The sequence below is a fragment of the Siphateles boraxobius genome, unplaced genomic scaffold, assembly GCF_051911475.1.
Source record: "Siphateles boraxobius isolate OS27281-9 unplaced genomic scaffold, OSU_SipBor_1 33, whole genome shotgun sequence".
In the NCBI taxonomy this organism is placed as follows: domain Eukaryota; kingdom Metazoa; phylum Chordata; class Actinopteri; order Cypriniformes; family Leuciscidae; genus Siphateles; species Siphateles boraxobius.
The window spans coordinates 11,833,557-11,855,889 of record NW_027508953.1 but is presented as its reverse complement, the minus strand read 5'-3'; the positions used below and the strand labels follow the sequence as shown (position 1 = coordinate 11,855,889).

At 37.1% G+C, this 22,333-nt stretch overlaps 1 protein-coding gene across 2 annotated transcripts in view; it reads left to right on the top strand.

Annotated features, from left to right (window-relative positions):
- Window positions 1–1,617: 1,617 nt before the first annotated feature.
- slc39a7 (solute carrier family 39 member 7) overlaps window positions 1,618–22,333 on the top strand; it is a 36,539-nt gene continuing 15,823 nt past the window's right edge. For both annotated transcript variants that reach the window (XR_013190175.1, XM_077195553.1), the window contains exons 1-3: window positions 1,618–1,822; window positions 5,488–5,819; window positions 14,976–15,144. Coding sequence is in view for 1 of the 2 variants with exons in the window: in XM_077195553.1 (XP_077051668.1) it covers window positions 5,493–5,819; window positions 14,976–15,144 (496 nt within the window). In the remaining variant the exon portion in view is untranslated. The remainder of the gene's footprint in view (window positions 1,823–5,487; window positions 5,820–14,975; window positions 15,145–22,333) is intronic.

Below are 22,333 nucleotides of genomic sequence, written 5' to 3'. Positions count from 1 at the left end.
AAGTTGATGGCCTAACGTCAAAATATTTATCAATCTGTAAAGGGGTCCCACAGGGCTCCATTCTGGGGCCACTTTTATTCACTATTTATATAAACTGTCTGGGGGAAAATGTCCAACATGCATTTTTCCATATTTATGCAGATGATACGGTTATTTATTGTTGTGCAACTACCATTAGGAAGGCGTATGAATGCTTGCAAACTGCTTTCGATATAGTGCAAGCACAGCTTTATCAATTAAAGCTTGTGCTTAATGCAGAGAAGACCAAAGTAATGCTTTTTTCAAACTCAAGGAAAAATGAGCTAGACCTGAATATTGTTACTGATCAGGGTAAAACAATTGAGGTAGTTTCATCTTATAAATATTTAGGATTTTTAATTGATGATCGTCTTTCTTTTAAGCTTCATATACGGAATCTAGTAAAAATTGAAGCTAGGTTCTTTCTTTAGGAACAAATCTTGTTTTACTTTTTCTACTAGAAAAAGGCTAGTCGATGCCACATTTCTCTCTATTATTGATTATGGTGATCTGTTGTATATGAATGCCCCAACAAAGTATCTTCAGATGTTAGATGCTGTGTTTCATGGAGCTTTAAGATTTATTTCAAATTGCAGACCCCTCACTCATCACTGTACACTTTACTCCACAGTGAATTTGCCTTCTCTGTCAAATCGCCGGCTTACTCACCTTTATATCTTTATATATAAGGGCATTATAGGCAGGCTTCCATGTTACATATCTGAATTTCTTACTTTTACACAGAGTACCTATGGTTTACAGTCCCAGAAAACTATTTTATTGAATGTACCTCAAGCCCGGACAGAGTTGTTCAAAAAGGCTTTCATGTTTGTTGCACCTTCTACTTGGAATGATTTACAGAAAACACTTAAACTACAGTGTCTAATTTCCTTAAATGATTTTAAAGGTTATGTTAAAACTATAGAACATGAGTCGATCCACACGTGCAAATGTTTTAATTAATGGCACTTTTATTTAAATTGAAATGTACCTGAGTTGTCTTTGCCTCTTTTGTGTTTGTTCTGTGATTTTGTGACCTAATTTGTACTGCTATCTTGGCCAGGTCTCTCTTGAAAAAGAGATTTTATATCAAAATGAGACAAACCTGGTTAAATAAAGGTTAAATAAAAAAAAGAAAGAAAAACAATCAATTATGATAAGTGGAAAGTTATTTTATAGACACAATCTTTACTGCTGGGGGAAAAAACTGTATAATCTTCTTTGAATTAGTAAATTTGAATGATTATATTAGATTGCAAATTCCTCCAAAGGAACAAAAGGTCCCACAATTTGAATTAAAGTCCCCTTGCGCCCCCTGGTGGAGTAATAACTATGTCTCATTGCAGGAAACAGTGAACAACATTTGCCGCCCAATATTGCAGTAATTTTCTCAGAATATAATCATCTTTCTCTGGTTCACCCATCTCCTCGTGTACAACTACAGAAGGATACCTTTAAAATAAAACTGCTGATAAATAGTTTTTAAATGGTTCAGTAGTATTTAACTTACACCATTCGCATCCGGCTCTATGTTCCGGCTTGACGCGAGGCTGTAATATCGCGTTATTTCACTGTTTTATGTATTTTTGAACACACAACTCTAAAGTCTCGCGGCACTTTACTGCATTGACAATATGCCACGTCGGTTTGAGTGTGAGCAGTAGCATCTCATGGTCTCTACTCCACTGACAGTGAAAATAATCGGAGTCTTTGCAAATTATAACATTACTAGCTAGGTGCACGGCAAGTAGACTGCTGATTGTGATACAGTGCGCGGTCTACAAGGCGTTTTCATCAGCAGCAGGTATTTACACGATGATCAGTGTACTTTGTGAGACTGATCGTGTCGTGTGTTTACTGTACTGATCACTGGTCTGTTCACTCTATAGGTAGATTTATTTGTTGTTTGTTGATACTGCAGATAAATGATAATCTTTTTTTAAATACACAGGATCATAGTTATGAGACCTGGATCTCGATTTATCTATCTCTAATATTTGAACGCAGCCGATGCATCACCAACAGATGCTTTTTATTTAACACAATTATCTCTTTGGCGTGGGTAGGTTACTGTAAAACAGTTTTTTTAATACTCTGAATATTTATTTTAAGATTGTTTGGCTTGGTTAAGTAATTGTCTGTTTTTCTGTTGACTCCAGGTTTCCCAAGGTTTTAAGATAAATCACTTTTAGTAGGCTAAGTCATACTTATGTTTTCCTCGTTATGCTCGAGTCTGAAAATATTTATTTGGATGGGCATTGCTATTTAATTAGTATTATCTTATAATAATTGTCCTCTTGAAAATGTCCTGAAATGCCATTGTTTTACTTATGTGTGTGTGATCTTTCTGTCAGGTCCACTTTGGAGGAGAATGTAATTCTGATATGTCAGTCTTGAGCATAATTAAGCAGTTTTCTCTACTATTAATTCAACCTGCTATTCTTCCCTCAATTTATTTTTCCGTGGACACATGTGAAAAGGTTTTTTAATTTTTTTACTGGTAAGATTGTTTGATTCCGTTCTCGGATTTTATCTGTTAGTAATGATCCTGTTACCTTTGTTGCTCCCTGCTATCATTCAGCAGCCCCTTCTTAAGAAAGTAATAATTAAATTATAATAAAAATAATTTAAGTCCAATCTCAAAATTATCTTTTATTTCAAAACATATTAGAGAAGATTGTGTTTGCACAACTGAATGATTTTTTTTAGTTAGTTATAATATTCTTGGCAGATTTCAATCAGTCTTCAGAGTTTGTCATAGTACAGAGTCTGCTCTATTGAGGGTCTCAAATGATATTTTATTAGGTGTAGATTCTGGTAGTTCTGTTGTTGTTCTTCTACTGCTAGATCTCAGTGCTGCATTCGATAGGGTCGGCTATGATGTTCTCATTGATCGTCTTAAAGACCAAGTTGGTATCCAGGGTCTAGCCTTGGATTGGTTTTCCTCATATCTTAAGGGTAGAACCATTTCAGTCAGTTTGGGAAACTGCTCGTCATCTGTATTGCCACTAAAGTGTGGTGTTCCTCAGGGCTCGATTTTGGGACCCCTTTTATTTTCCCTTTATTATATTCCATTAGGAAAGATTTTTGATAAGCACGGTATTTAAAAATGTATGTTAAAAATACCTCTTTTTTTATTTAGATCTATAGCCAAGTTGAAGTCTTTAATCTCTTTTAATGATTTAGAGAAGGTTGTTCATGCATTTGTGTATTCTCGTGTGGAAAATTGTAACGCTTTGTTCCTGGGTTTGAGTCAGGCCTCCCTCTCTCGCCTGCAGACTGGTTCAGAACTCAGCTGCTAGGCTTTTAACTGGCTCCAAAAAGAGACCATGTTACTCCTGTATTGATTTCATTACATTGGTTACTGATTCTATACAGAATCCACTCCAGTATAAAGTATTATATGTTTTCAAATCTCTCTATGATTTAGCACCTAAGTATATCTCTGATTTAATCAGTTTACATCAACCTTTGAGATCTCTTCGCTCCAATGATCAGCTTTGTCTGACGGTTCCTCGATCGTGGCTTTAAATGTAGTGGTGAATAGAGCTTTTTCTGTGGCTGCTCCTAGACTCTGGGATGAGCTCCCGTTGTCTTTAAAAACATCTCTTTTCAGAGAAAGTTGGACATCTGGACCCATATTCACAAAATATTTTACCTTACCACTAAGAGTTCACCTAAATAGCAGGATCAGGAAAGGTCCACGAGCCGGAACTCGAATTTGGGTGACTTGAGTTGCCCACAAGTCTATCAGAGCAGATGGGACTTTATTTTCAATTTGATTGCAATCTCTTTTTCTCCATCATTCAATACATTTTGCCTGTACATAAATTAACCTTTATGTTATGTCATCACAGATAAAAATCTATAAATCAAAATATTTATTGCATTTATGAAGAAAAGGCTCAGTACCCAAGGCTCTATTGCCTATTGCTTCAGTGGTGTACAGTGTCTTTGGGGAGATTGCTGTGGCAGATTGCTGTGGCAGATTGCTGGCATCTTTGCTTTGATTTGGTCTTAGTGACTTAGGAGCCCTCTTGACTACTCCTAACTTTTCACAGATTTAAGAACTGGTTTTTAGTGCTAAAAAACTTTGTGAAATAGCCTACTCTTAGAGCAAAAATGTAGAAGTCCTAAAAATGTATCTGTATTTTTAAGAGTTTCTCCTAAATCGGCAAGTTAGGAGCTACTTTTAACCTGAATATGTTTTGTGAATACGGCCCCAGATCTGTGCGTCAAGACTTGCAGTGTAAACCCTGCCTAATTTAATTTGTGTATCGTCAGGTTATGTTTACCACAGGCTTTATTTTACTCATTGAAAACCCCCCACTATAAAACATCAAAGGGAAATCTTGAGGGAACCAGGAGCAAATTAGTCTTCCGCATTTTGACGTCATCCCTCAATGAATGAATTGTTTGAATGACTCAATCATCAAAGGGTTAGTTCACCCAAAAATGAAAATTCTGTCAGTATTTACTCACCCTCATGTTGTTCCAACCCTGTAAGGCCTTCGTTCATCTTCGGAACACGAATTAAGATATTTTTGATGAAATCTGAGAGCTGGATCACTCCTCCATAGGCTTTTCAAGGGATTAACACTTGTTCCCCGAAAATATATATTAAAGACATGGTTAAAATAGTCCAAGTGACTACAGTTGCTCAGTCGTAAGTTTATCAAACGACGAGAATACATTTTGTGCGCAAAAAAAACAAAAATAACGACTTTATTTCAACTATTCATTTCCTTCTCTGTGGGCCTCGAGTCAGTTCACTAGTTTAACAGCGCAGCGCTTCTGTGTTGTACGTCAAACACATCACACACAAGACCATTGTCAGCCAATAGTGAGCCTACGTGTGACGTAGCTCTATGCAATCACACTACGCTAACTGACTAGAGGCCCACAGAGAAGGAAATGAATAGTTGAAATAAAGTCGTTGTTTTTGCTCATAAAAAGTATTCTCGTCGCTTGATAAACTTAAGATTGAGCCGCTGTAGTCACTTGGACTATTTTAACGATGTCTTTAATAACTTTTCGGGGCTGGTAAGTGTCAATCCCTTAGAAGCCTATGGAGGAGTGATCCAGCTCTCAGAATTCATCAAAAATATCTTAATTCGTGTTCCGAAAATGAACGAAGGTCTTACGGGGTTGGAACAACATGAGGGTCAGTAAATACTGACAGAATTTTCATTTTTGGGTGAACTATCCCTTTAAGACAGTCAAATGTTTTGTTCCTGAATGAATCAGCCTTTCGAATGAATCGGTTGAAACACAATGACTCATTAATAGTGACTTGATGCCACTGACTGGCAGGTTTTAATTTAACAATGAAAGTATATTTTAAAGAATAATAAGTGCATAGACATGTCATGCATCAACTAACCAGATACTGAATCCACTCATATTATGGCACTGATGGTTCAGAATATGTTTGTGTGAGTTTAAAAACAATGTTTCCTTTCTTTTCAGGAGGAATGTGGACCTTCAGCAAATCTCTATTGCTATTTACTGCTGGGATCTTTATGTCCCAGCAGACACTCGCTCACTCCCACCATCATCACGGACACTCCCATGGTGACGGGGGTTGCCACGGTCACTCGCATGGTGGGGGGAAGATGCATCATGGGGCAAGCAAATGGAGTGCTGAAGCTAACCTGCCCCATGACAAAGAGGAGCACCACGGGCACGCACACGACCACGGGCATGCACACGACCACGGGCACACACATGATCATGGAGCTGAGCGATTGAAAAGCCATGTAGAAGAAGGGAGACGGAATATGGTGGAGCTATGGATACAGGTAAAACAGGATGTTGATTTCATATGATGCCTCTAGGGTTATTGTGAATCAGTTGTCACAATATGTCATGGATATGTCTGTTGGGATTAAATGCATTTTGTTAAATGAATGAACACTTGAGTATACAGTAATAAAGTACTTCTAAATATTTTGCAACCTTATAGTTTATAGTTAATTCTGAATGCCCGTGTGCATTTTACTTTCGCTTTTGAATTAGCGCCATTTCGGGGGCGACAATTGCTTGAAAGGTAGGTTTATTATTATTCTTCATAAAAAACCCCCCAAAAAAACAGTACCAGACCTGTACGCATTTTGCGTATCGGGTATGCATTTTGACCTCAAAGTACGCTGGTACGATTTGTCAAACTACGCAAAAACCTGGTGACGCTTCTTTGCACGCGCAGTCCTCAAATCAAGCAACAGCAAAAGAAGCGGAGTTCGACCAATCATAGCGCTGCTGGGTTCATTCCCCAAATAGCAAGCGGGGATGATTGACAGATGTGTAAGATCATTAAAAAGAGACTGAAAATCGACAGCAATAAAGAATCCCGCTCGATCCTCCTTCCACTCCCGCGGCCCGCCGTCTGACTGAGTTCATAAGCGAGGACTGTACAATAGTCACAGTACTTCTGACTCCCGAAGGTAAACGGGCTTGGCTGGATGTGGAAAGTTGAAATATTGTTTTTAGTTAACTTAATCTGGATTCGATGATCACACGGGAGTGATCGCAGGGATTATTTTAAAATACTCCATCATTCATGGTCACTCAGATAAGAGGAAGACATAATTCAGCCATGCAAATTATAAAATGCTTAAGTATTGATGAACAATGAATCTAAATAAATAAAAATCGCTATGGCATAGTGATTATAAAAGTTCTGTGATTTGTGGATTACTGATAAACGCGAGTCTGGAGAAACAGGCTCGTTTATTATTCTTTCTCAGTGTTGAGAAACGTAGCCTGCATGTGTTACGTTATTGTGTTAGTAATAACTAAAGTAGCTAATTATGTTACATAATTATTTTGTATGAAAACTAGCGCATTAGTTACTTATGGATTAAACGGTACCGTTGTATCAGTTGCAATTGAAAATTGACGGGCTAAGTTTAAATTTTGTTCTTGGTTGTTTTTTTTCTGTCAAAATGTCAGAAAGCATTTTGTATTATCCATCCGTGTTTTTAAAATTCGTTAAATGACAGACATTTTACTGTTAACACAGCACTCATTAGGCTATCCAATATCCAGATTGATGTCATCCATTGTTGGTGTGAGGTGGCGTTAATCCATGATGGCCATGTTAGCCTGCCGCATGTTGACACAGAATCTATCTTTGTCTGGGTCTTTTGGTTTTTGAGGTCTGATAATGGGTGAAACCCATGGTGTGGGGCCAGTAACAGCTTCTATGATCTTGTCTTGCAGTGTTTTTAGTAGTGGTTGACCGATATATCGGCCGATATTTGGCTTTTTAAAAATATCGGCATCGGCCGATGTGTTGGAAGCGGTAATTTTTTTTTGACGCCACTGCAGACTTTTATTTTGACGCCGCTGCAGACTTTTATTTTGACGGGCGGCGCTGAGAACACCAGCACCTGAGAAGAGAACGGCAGCGCCTGATCACACAGCGCTCGCTCACATTCTCCGTCTTCAATAGTTTACGATCTCTGTCAGTCAGATCTAATACTTTGTTAGACAGAACTGGTGGCTACAGAACTGGTAATCAAAGAAAGTAAATGGTATGCGAAAAAGTAATGCGTTTGCTTTTATATTATTTGTAACCGAAGAGGCAAACAATCAGGCTAAAATACTTTCTCATTACCGTCAACATTCAGCAAATGCGCATCTACATAATTTAAACAAATCTCTGAATATCTAATAAACATTTAATTTCACAAACCTTGCAGATTTAAGCGAATCCGCTGTGATATCTTGTGAAGTGTGCATTTGTAGCCTGCATAAACGTGTTCCTGCGAGTGACGGTCCGTGCGAAGTGAGTAAATGCGAACAGAAGATCAGCTTCACAGGAGACGCGATCGAAAAACTTTAAATCCTTCATTTTAAAATATGCTGTGCTATATCCAGTTGCCCACTGTGTCATATTCATGTCGTTTTCACTGTGTGCTGTATGTAAAATTAGCGTTACCTTGTCAAAAGTCAAAGTAAAAAAAAAAAGATTATCAGTGCGCATGAAATTACCAGATTACTGAGTGCCCTATTACAGTGTTTACTTCCTTTTTATTCACATATTCATATATTTTTAAACAATTACTTTATTTGTGAAAAATACTGTAATAGGATTGCAGATTCAAGAAGTTGCCATCTAAAGTATAGGGCCTAAGCATATTTATTTTAATTTAAAAAAAATATTTATTAAATTGTATCTAATTTATTAAATATTGATTTTTATAAATCAATAGATCTTTATATATCGGCCATCGGCCACCCTGCTCTCTAAGATATCGGCATCGGCCATCAAAAAACATATATCGGTCGACCACTAGTTTTTAGTTCAGCTAAAAATGAGTACGATGAGATTGGGTTTTTGGTTGAACATCAGAGTTTGTGTAAATGGATTTCAAAGTCTTTGAGCCTTCCTATTCCTTGGAACGACCCTGGGTGCTTTTTTCTCAGTTCATCTGCTATAATGCATCCAGTGGCAGCAGTATTGAGAGAATTCAAAATTCTGATAAGGTTCAACTCTTCAGCTGTTTGGTAACTGATTAGAGAGCAGCCATTACCCGGTATTGCATAAAAAGACTGAGCCAAGAATAGGAAGTGCATGTTTAGAACCATAAGAGAATATATAGATGTTTGAGGGTTGCAATTCTGGTGGTTGTAGCAGAGATTTGTATGTGGGCTTGCTGAGGATGTTTGCAGTAGCTCCTGAATCAATGAGTGCAGGTATGTTTGTGTTGCATAGTTAAATGTGTGTTTGTGGTATTTTGGCAGTATTGGTGGTTTTGACGTGTGCATCATCACTAGGGGTCGACCGATATGTGATTTTCAGGGGCAATACCGATTATTACAGATCAAGTAGACCGATAACCAATATATAGCCTATGTCTGGTGTAAAAATGTAAGTTAATGTCAAAATTAAGGATAACAAATGGTTTTGACAAATACTTTCTTTAAATTATTTTAAACATATCTTTAAATCCGAGAACTGTTAATAATAACATTATTATTATTACTACTAATAAGTTAAGTGCAGGGAGCACCCAGCAGTACTCTGTAAAATGTTCTTTATTTTGTAAAACTTAATGACTCTATTTTAATGGTTAAATTAAATTTTAGTAATCAAAGCATTTCTAATTAATTGAAGTCATCAAACGTATCAATTTATTTACAGTTTAACAAAAATTACATTTTTAGGGCCCTATGAAAACCCGATCTTTTAATTTGATGGGTTGCCGTGGAGATCTTTGAGTTTCTGTGTGTTTATATGATGATGATAATTTTTCTCAATTGAAGCATTAAAAAGCTCATAAAACAGTGCAAGCGTCACGTGTTTGTGTGTGGTAAATGAAATCATGTGTCTGCGCCATTCATTTAGAGACAGGCAGGATTCATATTTAAATAGTCTTTTTGCGGTTTGAAATTCAATTTGATTTGTACTGACCTGCTTTTTATTAATTCATCAAAAAGTTGACATTCAGTGAAATTCCGCTTTATACAGTAAATTCCATTTTTATGACTGGATTCTGCAATTCCGTCCGTGTTTTCTGCATCGCGGAAATCACAGGGCCCTATTATATTGAGGTGTTTTGCAACTTCAGTGTAGTAATTTATTGCTACTTCAGCAAAGTCTGCTGCTGCCTTAACTTTGTGAGACACTGAAGCAGCTCCAGCAAGTGCTTTCGGTGTGAGAGTGCAAAACTTTCAGTGCCTTCAGCTTTCCGCTTTGATTGGCTGGACTCGTGACTCCCAACAAATCCGATGGGCGGGGACATTGGTCTAGTCTACAGAGTGGTGAGTTCCGACAGAGTGGGCTCCGACAGAGTGGGCTGCGTCAGAGCCAAATATGGCGCATTTCAAAATTAAATAATTTTATCGGCAAATCGGTTTTGAAAATGGCTGATACCGATAACCATAAAAACGCTTAATATCGGCGCCGATAATCGGTCAACCCCCAATCATCACTGCTAGATGAGCCTGGCCTTATGTGCTGTGCGTTTAAATTGTTCTGTTGTTTATCTTGTACAGTATGCTTGAATCTTTGTGTTGTATGTCTTTTGATTTTGGCAGTAGAAGGCACACTTTGGAAAAATGGTTGGGTTTACCACAACCGTTACATATTCTACCTTTTGCTGGACAAACAGTTTTGTGAGGGGAAAAATACCTAATTTCTACATTTCGTAGTTTGGCATGTTGATTTGTTGTCATTAGAGATGCACCGATTACAATTTTCTAGGCTGATTCTGATTTTTCATTGTGTTAGACCTGCCGATACCGATTTTAGCCGATTCCGATTTCAATTTTTCTAACCACTTTATAGTTAGTGATCGACCGATATTGATTTTTTATAACCGATACCGATACAGATTATTTGCATGTGTATGTGCCCGATAACCGATATGCAGAACCGATATTTATTTACTGTTATACTTCTGTTTTTGGCACAATTATTACAACACAAATGAACTGAACTGAACAAACCATTTTATTTATAAGAATCACTCCCTCCTTGCATACAAAAAAAAACCTTGATATTTATACACAAATAAATAGAGGGGTCTGAGTCCAAAAAATAAAGTGCACTTTGTTTAAAAATAAAAGCTTTGATGAGGTAAAAAATAAAGCACAAAAACTATTCTAACATATTTGGATATGTTTATTTGTTTTCATAAATGGTAAACTAATCAAATTACAATAAAAACATTTATATAATTACATTATATAATTTATATCTAAATTATACATATCATTTATAAGCATCAGCAGCAACAATGTTAACAATAGGCAAAATAAATGTTAAAAGTCTGATGTTTTCATATGGAAAAAATAATTGACAGGGGAGTCATATCACCTTTGCAGAAATGTAATTCATTTTAAACAGTTTTAGAAGGTTTATGTGCCGTTTAATAGGTTTAAACTAAGAGCGAGGAATAATTCACTGGGTAATATTAATTCACTGCATAATATTAGCTGGAATAGCCTATAACATCAGGAAAGTAACAAACAAAACAGCATATACATCATTGCATTTTCCAACTAGTATGTTATTAATTATTATTAATATTTTTGTCGGTCTAGATCATGAAATGCTTTATGACAAAGTGCTGTTTATCTATGCATTTACACATAACTATAACATTAGGCTATACGTTACTCAACCGCGATCGCGCGTGCAGATAATAAATAATTAATTTCCACAAAGCGGTATATTTAGATGTCTATTAGCGAAATAATTGCTATGTAGTAAATAATAATATAATCTAGGGTGTTTAAACAAGATAATCTTGTCAAAAGTTTCATTCAGTGGCCGACTGGCCGTGCTAGAGCATTCCTGATCATCAACCCAGTGTATGCTCAGCAATATGAACGAACTTTTTTTTCGAGACTAATGGTGAGCAAATACAACAGATAGAGAATTAAATTCAGCGCTTTTATTTTCAACATGCACTCATTCATGACTGTTTTATTTAATTAGTGTAAAGTTACGTCTTTATTGGGGAAGGACGTGACGGATTACGCTACGTGGCTCAATGAGTTCGTCTCAATTTTTTAGAACCAAGCTGCATAAATAAACTATATCAGGAATTTATGTCTCAAATCTCATTTCTGCATGTCTGTTATGTTAAATAAAGTTGAATAATTAAAGCAAAGCAAGTAGAACATATACTTTACCTGTGCACAGAGTTGTTATTGACTGATCTCCTCAGACGCGGGCTGCAATGGCGGAATTCTCAAAACGGCCACAAGATGGCGCCGTTTATCGGAAAATCCGATATTACAAAACCGATTCCCGATTATGGGAAAATGCTTAAATATCGGGAAAAATATCGGTAAACCGATACATCGGTCGATCACTATTTATAGTACACACAAATATTTATTTTCTCTCTTTTCTTTAGTAAAACTTTTTACATTTTGCATAGAACATTTTTTGAACAGTAATCGTTATAAAATAGAACTATATAAATTACTTCTGGTGTGGGAAATTCACACACATCTAAAGTGCAGTGTTATGGAAGAACCATTTCCTTCTTTTCACATCCAATATCCAACAAAAAAAAAGTGTTCATTTCAAAAAGAAAATTCATTTTCTTTTCTGACATAACCTACTCCAGTTCTTGTTAAAACACACCAGACATGCAAATTCTGTGCATTTTGTGCACTTTTTGTGTGAAATCATATTTATTTTGTCCATCAAAAGTGTGCTTTCACTTTAATTGAGCGTGAGCAGTGCAGCAAAAATAGACTGCTGCTCACGCGACGCTCCTGCTCGACACTTACGCGCTCATCCTGCTCCCGGTGAGAATGCACTCATTGATTAACATGCACGCCGAAAAAAAAACACGCTGCTCACGCTTTATTAATCATGCGGCACCAGAGTGCATTTGACCGGCATAAAATCGGCATATGTCAGACTGACCGGCCGGCCATGGCCGATCCGAGAAAATCGGCGACTTCCGGTCACCAGCCGATCAATCGGTGCATCTCTAGTCGTCGTCATTTTTTGTTTGATTTTTGAATTGTTTGTGGCTGACTGCATTAACAGATCACGTTATTTTTGAGCCATTTTCAATGCCAGATGCCTGCAATTCTGAAAAACTCAAGGGTCCTGCCATGTTCCAAAAGGTCTTGCAAAGACAAGTCTGGCTCTCTCCGAGCACGTCTGTGAAGTCTGGATGATGTGCAGTTTTTGTGCTTTTATTTCTCTGTTGATGTCAGTGAACTCAGTTCTAAGCAAGCTTCCTAAAGGGATAGTTCACCCAAAAAAACAAACAAAAGAAAAATCTGTCATAGTTTACTCACTCTCAAATTGTTCCAAACCTGTATGTCTTTGTTCTGCTGTAAACAAATGAAGATATTTGGAAGAATGTTTGTAACCTAGCAAATCTTGGGCCCAGTTGACTACCTTAGTATTTTTTTCCCTACTCTGGTATTCAATGGGGCCCAAAATCAGTTTGATTACCAACATTCTTCAAAATATATTCCTTTTTGTTCAACAGAACAATGAAATTTATCCAGGTTTGGATCAACTGTGAGTACTGTCAGCAGGTGAGTAAATGGTGACAGAATTTTCATTTTTGGGTGAACTAGCTATCCCTTTAAGTCCTGTGTGGAATGTGTCTAGATTTTCTCCTGGCTGTTGCATTGCTTTTCTGAATACATACACTTCGTATTGTTTTTCTTTGGTGCAAAATGGTTGGTGAGCTTAGTTTTTACATTTTTCAAATGTTTATTTATATCTTAGCAAGATGCAATTTTATATAGTTTATGCTCTTTATTATTTACATAAATGCACCAAAGTTAACATATTTAGGCAGTTGAATATAAAAAGTCCAGTACAAATGTAACTGCCGCTCATATACGGCAGCTGTTAGAGTTGCTAGGAGACATGGCTAGACCATCCCATTTAACAAACGCTCGGTCTGACCTTCATGGCCTTCGAAGAGTTGGCTTTGAAGTCTTAGTCCTTTGAAGGATGCAGCCTCTGAATTGGGATGTTAGAAATTCCAGAAGACACTGCAAGCGTATGATGTACGGAAGCCTGTAAGCTTTAAACTTCTCGTTCTCACTTAAGAAATTTCCGCCAAGCTCTCAAATACGTGATGGCTTGTGAAAGTAAACGTGTTTTTGTTTTGCCTAGATTGAATAAAGTCAAGTCACCTTTATTTATAAAGGCCTAGCACTTTTTACAATACAGATTGTTTCACAGTTTTACAGTGATAACAGGAAAATAATGCAACAAAGTTTTTTTCCGCCTGTTCAAGTTCTTTATTCAGTCATGATGTTATTACAGACACAATAATAATCATATTGACAACAAAATAATAACATTCAATACTGAATAGGAGCATTAGGAAGACATAGTCTTATAACTGAATGCCCCTTTTTTCAATAATCTGAGCTAGCATAGAACAGATGGCTCGCCGGTTTTTTTTTTACATTTCCCCGTTTTTCCTTATGTCGAGGTACAGTATTACTTCACATCTAATAATTGACAGTTTCCAATTTATCAAACATTGGTTATGCTTCACTTCCTTAGTATTTTTCAAGTACATTTTTTTTATACATTTTATTGAATTGAACAATTGTGTTACATGATTTTTGAACCATGTCCAAAGAGTTCCATAAACTAATCCCAGTTACAAGAAACCCCTTTTGTTTTTGTGAGGTGCGTGAATAGAATAAGTTACACAAAAATTGCCTAAGTTTCTTCTGATACTGTCTGTGATTAGCATGAATTTGTTTTTAATATGTACTGGCACCAATTAATTTTTCACTCTCCACATAATTTGTAGTATTTTGAATTTGACCAAATCTTTAAATTTCAAAGCCTGCAAATTTCAAACACTTTATTTGTGTGGTCTCGTAAACCTTGGTTAGTCACAATTCTTATCGCTTTCTTCTGAAGTAAGAACAGCCTATCTGTTTAACTGGTGCATGCATTACCCCACACTTCGGTACAATATGTTAAATATGGAACAATTAAGGTTAAGTATAGAAGCTGTAATGAAGCTTCATCCAGTGTGTGTTTAACGTTATAAAGAAAACCAATATTTTTACCAATTTTACCTTTGATATGCTCTATATGAGGCTTCCAGCTAAGTTTGCTGTTCAGCAGCTCTATAAGAAAACAGTGTCATTATCCAGCTTAAGTAAGTTCAATGTTGATTCATTTCGGTTGTAAATATTATTAGTTGTTCATCTAGTTCTATATAGCAGCTCTGGAGAAAACAGTGATGTCACTGTCCAGCTCACTTCAGTTCTCATACAATGGTGTCAATGCAGTTGACTGCAATACAATCTTTAGCATTTGTTTAATCATGCTTTTTTAAAAAGGGAGTTAATATGCTGTTTTTTTAAAGACATTAATTTTTTTTGCATTATCTAGCAGTCTATACACCTGCTTCCTTTTTAACCTCCAGAGTTCTGTAGCCTGGAAAACAACCATGGCTTTAAGACTTTTTTCTTTTTACTGGTTTTAGGCAATTGGAGCCACCCTGCTCATCAGTGCCGCGCCCTTCCTCATCCTTTTCCTCATTCCAGTGCAGTCAAACACAGACCAGCACCAGAAACTACTCAAAGTGCTCTTGAGTTTCGCATCTGGTGGTTTGCTTGGAGATGCATTCCTTCATCTCATTCCTCATGCTCTGGGTGAGTTGGGACAATTTGAGGTCATGTAACTATAACACCCTGTCACATAAACTGATAACCATACTGCACAGAATGCTTTCTGCTATTCTTGACAATTACCTTTGGCTTTAGTTCTGACTGTGTCTTTACCAGACTATATAAATCTATTAGCATAATGGATTGGAGATGGCAGAGATTGTGTATACATATTGTGGATTGTGTATTCATGTATGAGAGAGAGAGGGATATGAATCTGTCAATTATTTTTTCGATTAATCGTATGAAAGATATAAAAATTATTATACATTAAAAATTTTTTTGTTAATTAAAAATTAATTTGAATCCATTATTTTAAACAATGTTATTCCACATCCTGCCTAGGTGCTGTCATACAGGAAGCCCTGAACCGCAACATAAAAATAAATAAGTCGTAACATTTTGAGAACAAAGAAGGCTATATTGCTTGAATAAAATTGATTATTTTGAGAGGGGGAAATCACAATATTACGAGAAACAGCATGATTATCACAATGAATAAAGCCGTTCCAATAGCATAGGTGTTGAGGATTTAGTTAAATCTGTGCTTTGGAATTCTATGGAAGCTACAGTCTTACAAAGACAACATTAACACAAATAAGCCTATGAGTATTTAACTATACAACTAGAATGAAATATTTAATATGCTCTAAAACAATCATCTTTTGGTGTAGCTTTAGAATTATGCCACAAACTTAAGCTGGAGCCACACTAAAATATTTTTTTAAATCGTATAAGATTTTCAAAATGTGACAGACCACAAAAATAAGAAATCATGCATTTAACCGCTTTGTTCATCTAGTGTTTGGAGTGCACCAGGAAGTGAAGGCCAGGATAGCACACACCACACATGAACAGATTCCATTCACAAACAACAGAGTTCCGCCTGTGAACACAGGAAATCTCGTGAAATCTCTTGCATCAAACGTGACTTTAAAGTAAACAAACATGGGGGGTTGAAAAATGTTTAGATGAAGTTGTGGAGACTGTGTGAACATCGACTTTACATGTCACAGCGCGAGCTGGAGGTGAGTCTTTGGACAGCTCACTTTCTGATTTGGTATTGTTTTGTTTCACTTGATAATCTCCAGAGCTTGTGCACGTTTGTCCTCTGGGTTCCCCCAACACAACATGATTTGAACATGTTGAATATTTACGACTCGAAATTGGGGCGGCTCTGACTTTCTTCCACGCAGATTCAGTCACTCTACGTCTCGCACCACAGGAAAATCTGATAAGACAATCTGTAGAACCATCAAGATATTTTAAACTTGAACTATGATTGTCGGGAGGGGAGAAGCGCACGCTATTCAAACGCAAATGATCTGAGGCAACGCATGCAAACGTGTCAACGCCCACATCAACTCGATAACACACCAAGTTTAATCAGATTAATGTACTATGTCGTCTTGCAAGGCTGTGAGGAGTAATCCCGGGAAATTTACCTCAGAACAAGTGCTGGTTTATTTTAATTTCGAGGAGCAACGGATCCAGCTAAGAATTTGTGAATAGTATGTTTTTTATTCTTGTGCTTTGTTCTAATCACGATATGGAATAGTGTCTGTAAACGCAAAAAGACTGTTTAAATTTGAATCACGTTTCTGTGTGTGAATGAATTAACGGCACATGGGCGCTGTTGTTTACTAGCCTATGTTACAAACGAAATATGAAAGAAAACATTTCGTTGACTAGTTTTGGATAGATTATAAAGTTTTTACTCTAAAATAGACATCAAATAAGCTTTTGTTAGCCAGTTTCTGCTCATATGTTAAATATATAGCCTAGTATGTTTTGTCAAAAATAAACTCATCAACTTTATTATAGTGTTTGTTCCAATGCAAGTTATATCAAACTAATAAATCCTTACCTTTGAAATAGGTATGATAATATGTATTGGCCTACTTGAAAAAATAATACTTTATAAGAAATGTATGGAAAAAGAAAATTTTCTTTTCAAGATGTTTCTAACTTTGAACCAATTCTGTAGAATGGCCCATATAGCCTATTTGAACAGGATTTGTTTCCAGGTATGACTATGTACTAAAAATGTGCTTTTGACTTTCATTTATCTTTGGATATACACACACACACACACACACACACACACACACACACACACACACACACACACACACACACACACACACACACACACACACACACACACACACACACACACACACACACACACACACACAGACAGACAGTGGGGAGAACAAGTATTTGATACTTTGATTAATTTTGCAGATTTTCCCACTTATAAAGCATGTAGAAGTAGTAATTTTCATCATAGGTACTCTTCAACTGTGAGTGACGGAATCTAAAACAAAAATCCAAAAAATTGTATGATTTTTAAGTAATTCATTTGCATTTTATTGCACGACATAAGTATTTGATCACCTACCAACCAGGAAGAATTCCGGCTCTCACAGACCTGTTAGTTTCTCTTTAAGAAGCCCTCCTGTTCTCCACTCATTACCTGTATTAACTGCACCTGTTTGAACCCATTACCTGTATAAAAGACACCTGTCCACACACTCAATCAAACAGACTTCAACCTCTCCACAATGACCAAGACCATAGAGCTGTGTAAGGACATCAGGGATAAAATTGTAGACCTGCACAAGGCTGGGATGGGCTACAGGACAAAAGGCAAGCAGCTTGGTGAGAAGGCAACAACAGTTGGCGCAATCATTAGAAAATGGAATAAGTTCAAGATGACGGTCAATCTTCCTCGATCTGGGGCTCCATGCAAGATCTCACCTCGTGGGGCATCATTGATCATGAGGAAGGTGAGGGATCAGCCCAGAACTACATGGCAGGACCTGGTCAATGACCTGAAGAGAACTGGTACCCCTTTTACACCAAAGCATTTTGAGAGCCGGTTCGGAGCCGGTGCCTACTCGCGAACCGGTTCTTTGTGTTTCGACAGCCAAAGAACCGGTTCTCGGCCAGGAAAACTGGTTCCAAAGCGGCACCAACTCTTTGTTGGACTAGAACCAGAGAACCGTTCTTTTACCACCGTGTCATGCTTACGGCGGGGCTGGAGGCGGGTTTAGATGTGTCCTAAACATATTTTATGACCGCAAAGCCAGGAGAAACATTTGCAGAAACACGATGTAGTCCACCATTGTAATTATTATGCTTGAAGTTGGCGCAAGCGTTTCTAGCTTTTTTTAAATTTTATTTTTTTATTGAAAACATTATGTAAGCAAAGAAGAAAACAGTCAAAATATAGAACAAATAAACGGAAAGAAATAAAAGACAAGACAGAGGTACATAACTAATCAGAATAGATTACATAACAAAGGAAAAGATTAAAAGACTTACTTATTTCGATTGTTTTTAAAGCCTTCATGGTACACAAGTTAGAGATAATCCCAAAATAATGTACTTGCAAGCGTTTCTGTATGGCGACGTACACAGTGACGTAACGACGTCGTTCGCTGGGCGGTCTAGTCAGTGGGAAAACAAACCGGTTCTGAGAAGGTTCGCAAGTTGAACCAACTCCGAACTAACTTTGAACCAGCACCAGTTCCGAACCAGTTCTTTTTTGGTGGAAAAGGGGTATGGGAGAGTCTCAAAGAAAGTCTCAAAGCACAGTCTCAAAGAAAACCATTAGTAACACACTACTCCGTCATGGATTAAAGTCCTGCACTGCACGCAAGGTTCCCCTCCTCAAGCCAGCGCATGTCCAGGCCCATCTGAAGTTTGCCAATGACCATCTTGATGATCCAGAGGAGGAATGGGAGGAGGTCATGTGGTCTGATGAGACAGAAATAGAGCTTTTTGGTCTAAACTCCACTCGCCGTGTTTGGAGGAAGAAGGATGAGTACAACCCCAAGAACACCATCCCAACCGTGAAGCATGGAGGTGGAAACATCATTCTTTGTGGATGCTTTTCTGCAAAGGGTACAGGACGACTGCACCGTATTGAGGAGAGGATGGATTGGGCCATGTATCGCGAGATCTTGGCCAACAACCTCCTTCCCTCAGTAAGAGCATTGAAGATGGGTCGTGGCTGGGTCTTCCAGCATGACAACGTCCCGAAACACACAGCCAGGGCAACTAAGGAGTGGCTCCATAAGCATCTCAAGGTCCTGGAGTGGCCTAGCCAGTCTCCAGACCTGAACCCAATAGAAAATCTTTGGAGGGAGCTGAAAGTCCGTATTGCCCAGCGACAGCCCCGAAACTTGAAGGATCTAGAGAAGGTCTGTATGGAGGAGTGCAAACCTGATCAAGAACTACAGGAAATGTATGATCTCTGTAATTGCAAACAAAGGTTTCTCTACCAAATAGTAATGTCTGCTTTTCTGATGTATCAAATACTCATGTCATGCAATAAAATGTAAATGAATTACTTAAAAATCATACAATGTGATTTTCTGGATTTTTGTTTTAGATTCCGAGAGATTTAGAAATCTAAATTTAGATTTTATATATATATATATATATATATATATATATATATTAGGGATGTTAATGATTAATCTCATATAGGATGCATTTGGTTAAAAATGTATGTAGTAAAGTGTACGGTGATCCTCTTCAGCTTGCGCGTGCGCAGCTCAAATGGCAATGCACGACTAATAATGACTATTGGGACTGTCATATTACATAACACTATAAAGAGAACAATATTGTAATAAAACCCTGAATTATTTTGGTTTAGTTGCTGTCGCGTTGCTCCAGGAAGAGTGCGTCCACAACATGAATCTTTCTGAATGGCGCGTAACTTAGTTCAAATTCACTTATGCATTCTCGTAATTTTGTGCAGATATCATTTGTAATATTATGTTTATTTTGTCTTTTATTTATTAATCTCACATAGGATGCATTTCTTTGAGTTAAATAATGAGCTAGCAAAGTGCTCCAGTTTACCGGTATTCATTCAGCGCATGCAGCTCAAACATTAATGCACAGCTAATAATAACGATGATTGGGACTGTCATATTACAGAACATGAGAGCACCATTTTATTAAATCATTGTGAATTAATTGGGTTTAGTTGCTGTTTTCAGTGCGTTGGTCCAGGAAAAGCGCGTCCACGACAGTCACACATTCTGACAAGCACGCATATGAGACGCCGTTGGCGACGCATTGTATTAGTCGTTATTTGATAATGGAATAATTAATTTAAATAAATGATCAATCGCATCGAAACATTTTACAATCCTACTAGCCCTTTATTTAGATTAAAAACCATTCTCATTCATTTGATGAGGAACATGTAGTTTTGAGCAGCATTTTCAGACCCTGTCATGCTGTTGGCCATATGCCACTGCAGTAGACGCATATCGCAGTATTAAGGCTAATGATTAATCGATTAATTGATCGTTTAAATGATTTAAACGACAATCGATCGTGGGAATTTGTGAAAATTGACATCCCTAAAAAAAAATATATATATATATGTGTGACACAACTGATTGAAAGGCTCATTATGCGGGGCATTATCTTCTCTGGTGTGAACCACATAATTATTCATGATCATGTTAGATCATTCACTCCTCCAAGCATATTGCCTTTCCAAACAAAAAGTGTTTTACAAAATTTAAATCAATCTATTGTTTTATGTGAATGATCAGGCAGGATGATTTTCAGATCGTTTTGAAGCAAAAACTCTAGTCGACAACATCCATTAGTCAAAAGTATTGTGGACACATATTTAGTATGTGTTTTGTGGCCTTATTTCAGAAACTTAAATTTTTATTTTTTTTCAATAACCATGCATAAACATTATTCTCTCAAAAATACAAACATGTACATACATGTTGCTCACATATTATGGTAGCCCTGTTTGTGCTAAATAGTGTAATGACACCTTTGCCATTCATATGTTTATAAGCAACTGAAAAAAGCACAAGGATCTCTTAGCGCTGTAGTAACAGTGTCGCTTGTTCAAGATCGGCTCGCGCTGCACTGACATTGGTCCAAACTGATAAATGGTCCGTGAAGCAGAAAATGAGTAGCGCAGCTTCGTTCCGCTTTCATTACGTTTGCCATTTGATATTGCGCAACGGTGTGGTATTCGCGCCGGCGCGGATTTTGGTTGGCAGGAAAATAGTCCAACGAATTGTTCGGTTTGTAATGCGTACCGATTACCGAACCGAAAGCCTCGTACTGAACGGTTCGATACGAATACATGTATCGTTACACCCCTGTAAGGAACCAGGGTCAGGCTTTGGGAATGTGTATTCAAAAATTTGTAATTTACAATTAATAATTATTCATATGGGTTTGACCCAGATAATCATACATGTTAAATCTCCCAAAAAGGGATAATATGTTCCCTGCATCTGCATTCATATATGTACTTAGACAATTAACCACAAAGGATTATAATTAATTGCATATGTAGACTATATTTTACAGACAGGTTAAAATGAGCTCAATTGTATATCAATACTTAATCAAAACGGATTATAATTAAATATTTAATATATCAAATATGTCTAGCATAGATCCATCGTCAGGATAATCTTAAAAGGGATTAATTTATGACCAAATCATCTGTTTGTCCTGCAAACCTGATCATTCGATCTCATCAAACCTCACAAAATTATCCTACTTTATAGACTTTCAAGAGGAGCTATTCCTCTGGCCACAAGGAATAACTTTCCTGTTCTATAACGATACCTCTAAGTATCAATAAATTTGTAAAGCACGTAGCTTTGGTCCTACATTAAAGGGACTTGTATATGAGCAAGAGACAGAATCAATAAATTAATAAAATGAATTTAATAAAGGAAGACTACGTATACGGTTGTATTTACAACATGTAAAATGTATTTACAACACAATGCAACAACAATGAAAGAGAATGCATCAATAAAGAGAGAGAATCTGGAAGGATCAGTGGCAAATTACAGACCTTAAACCCTTTGAGAGACAACACGGAAACACATCTTAATGCTCTGAAAGCTCGAAAAACGAATATACTTGCACAGTTCTCTTCAGTTGCTGGAAACTGCTGCGTGGGTGAGCGGCCTCGTTTCGTGTGTGTGTGTCGTCGGAGCGTCACGTGGTCTGCAGATGGTCTGGAGCGCGCACTTTCAAACAAAGGTTTAAAGATCTCGGACGTAAATTACCAAAGAAACAATTCAGGCTAAGTTCACTTACTTGTCTGAGGAAATGAAAGTAGAAAGGAAAAATAAAACTTAAATAAACAAAG